The sequence below is a fragment of the Chelonia mydas genome, chromosome 1 (genome assembly GCF_015237465.2).
Source record: "Chelonia mydas isolate rCheMyd1 chromosome 1, rCheMyd1.pri.v2, whole genome shotgun sequence".
In the NCBI taxonomy this organism is placed as follows: domain Eukaryota; kingdom Metazoa; phylum Chordata; order Testudines; family Cheloniidae; genus Chelonia; species Chelonia mydas.
Genome location: NC_057849.1, coordinates 344755823 through 344757516, shown reverse-complemented (window position 1 = coordinate 344757516; position 1694 = coordinate 344755823). Strand labels below are relative to the sequence as shown.

At 47.5% G+C, this 1694-nt stretch overlaps 1 protein-coding gene across 1 annotated transcript; it reads right to left on the bottom strand.

Moving 5' to 3' along the window:
* Positions 1-459: 459 nt before the first annotated feature.
* On the bottom strand, positions 460-1066 carry LOC119565098 (claw keratin-like). The gene has a single exon (XM_037889469.2). It carries the CDS (start codon positions 1049-1051, stop codon positions 575-577), a length of 477 nt encoding a protein of 158 aa, XP_037745397.1. The 5' UTR covers positions 1052-1066; the 3' UTR covers positions 460-574.
* Positions 1067-1694: the final 628 nt, after the last annotated feature.

Here is a 1694-nt window from a genome sequence, read left to right as displayed (position 1 = left end):
AGCTGCAGAGGTTGACAAAGAAGTCCCCTCTGTAACCATTTTTGTTTTACCCCAGTCGGTGGGAAATGAGACAAAGCAAAATAGAAGCAGAAAACTACACAGCTTCTCCACTATACTTCGGCCGCAGCAAATGTCAAGGTGAGATGTTAAAGGTATATATTGATGGAAAGGATAGAATTTATGGGACCTAATTCTCCTTGACAGCAAGGTCTCTTTTTCCCCTTGTAAAGGGACTTGTAGTGATAATGAATGTAAATGATGCCTATCTTAAGGCCCTTGTTTCCTTCACACTGTGGGCTTAGTGTAAATAGCTTGTGTGTAATTCAGAATGAGTCCTCATGTGAATAAGAGAATCAGCACATGGCCGGGAAAGCCTTGGCAGAAAGAGTCCTAAAGCATAACGTTAGAAATGCAGCATGGCTATCAGACCAAGGTGCTGAGCACACAAAGCTCCCTCAGGTGGAGCCATGTTTGCACAGCACTTCTGAAAGCCATGCCCAAAAGATCAGGGGTGAATCTGGATCTTGCTGTTCATTTCCGGTTCTTCCTTCTTCCACGGATGTTCCTGCTGGGTTTAACATGGCCCACAATATCCACCAAGATACCTACGGCCATATCCTCCGTAACCATAAAGGCCCGGGTAACCGCAGTATCCCCCATGGCCCAATAATCCCCCGTAACCGTAAAGGCCCGGGTAACCGCAGTATCCCCCATTGCCCAATAATCCCCCGTAACCGTAAAGGCCCCCGTAACTACCATATCTCCCTAAACCATACAACCCTCCATAACGGCCTCCATAGCCGTACAGTCCCCCCAAACCGAATGAGCCTCCCAAACCAGCTCCGACCACAGGTGCTCCTACGGCTGCCACTTCGCTCTGCTGAGGGAAATTGCTGAGAATTGGTCCGGGGAGGGTCACAACAACCGGAGAGGGTCTGATCACCACTTCGGAGTCAGGGCACTGTCTAACGCAGGGCTCATTGCAGCTGCCAGTGACTGGATTGGGCCGAGCCACCCCGCATTCTGGATAGCACAGACTGGAGAAAGGCATTTTTCTGGGATGGAGGTAAACCTGGAACACAAAACAGGGACTACAGTAAAGAGAAGGTGCAAGTGCCATTGGAAGAAAGGCTTCAAAGCTCGGTTACAATTGTCGTGAGGTCAGCATGGGTCCCGAGAGAGAGAGGAAAAGTGGCCTGAATCTCTTTTTGTGTGGTCATGTATTTGTTCCTATTTTCTCTTTCTATGCCTCTTGGCCACTCGCACTAAACTTCCCTCCCAGCAGGCCCCTTTGATCCTCTCAAAAAGACTTTGTCTGAAAAACGCTGACTAGAATAAGTGTAAGTATTTCTGTGCTGGACACCTGGGATTCTGGGTCCATTTTAGACATTTCTGAAAGAGAAGATGGCTGGGATCATGGTAATCAGATTGTTTCCTTTGAGGATTTAACCTCTGCATGCAAACCTGTTCAGTCTGGTATCACAGTGTGGCTCTTGGTTTTCCAAACCTTGGGAGTCACCAATACTTGCTAAAACAAGAAACAGAAGCTTTTCTTTTCTCCAAACAATTCACTACAGAGAAACTCCTCAGCTGGGGTTTAATGGGTTCAGTTCCACTGACTTCCATAGAGCGGCACTAAATTACACCATATGAGGTATGGGTATTTCTGCTCAGGAGAACATAGGAATTGCTAG

Excerpts from the sequence above, each read along its gene's own strand:
- LOC119565098 (XM_037889469.2), bottom strand. The coding sequence starts at position 1,051 with ATGCCTTTCTCCAGTCTGTGCTATCCAGAATGCGGGGTGGCTCGGCCC.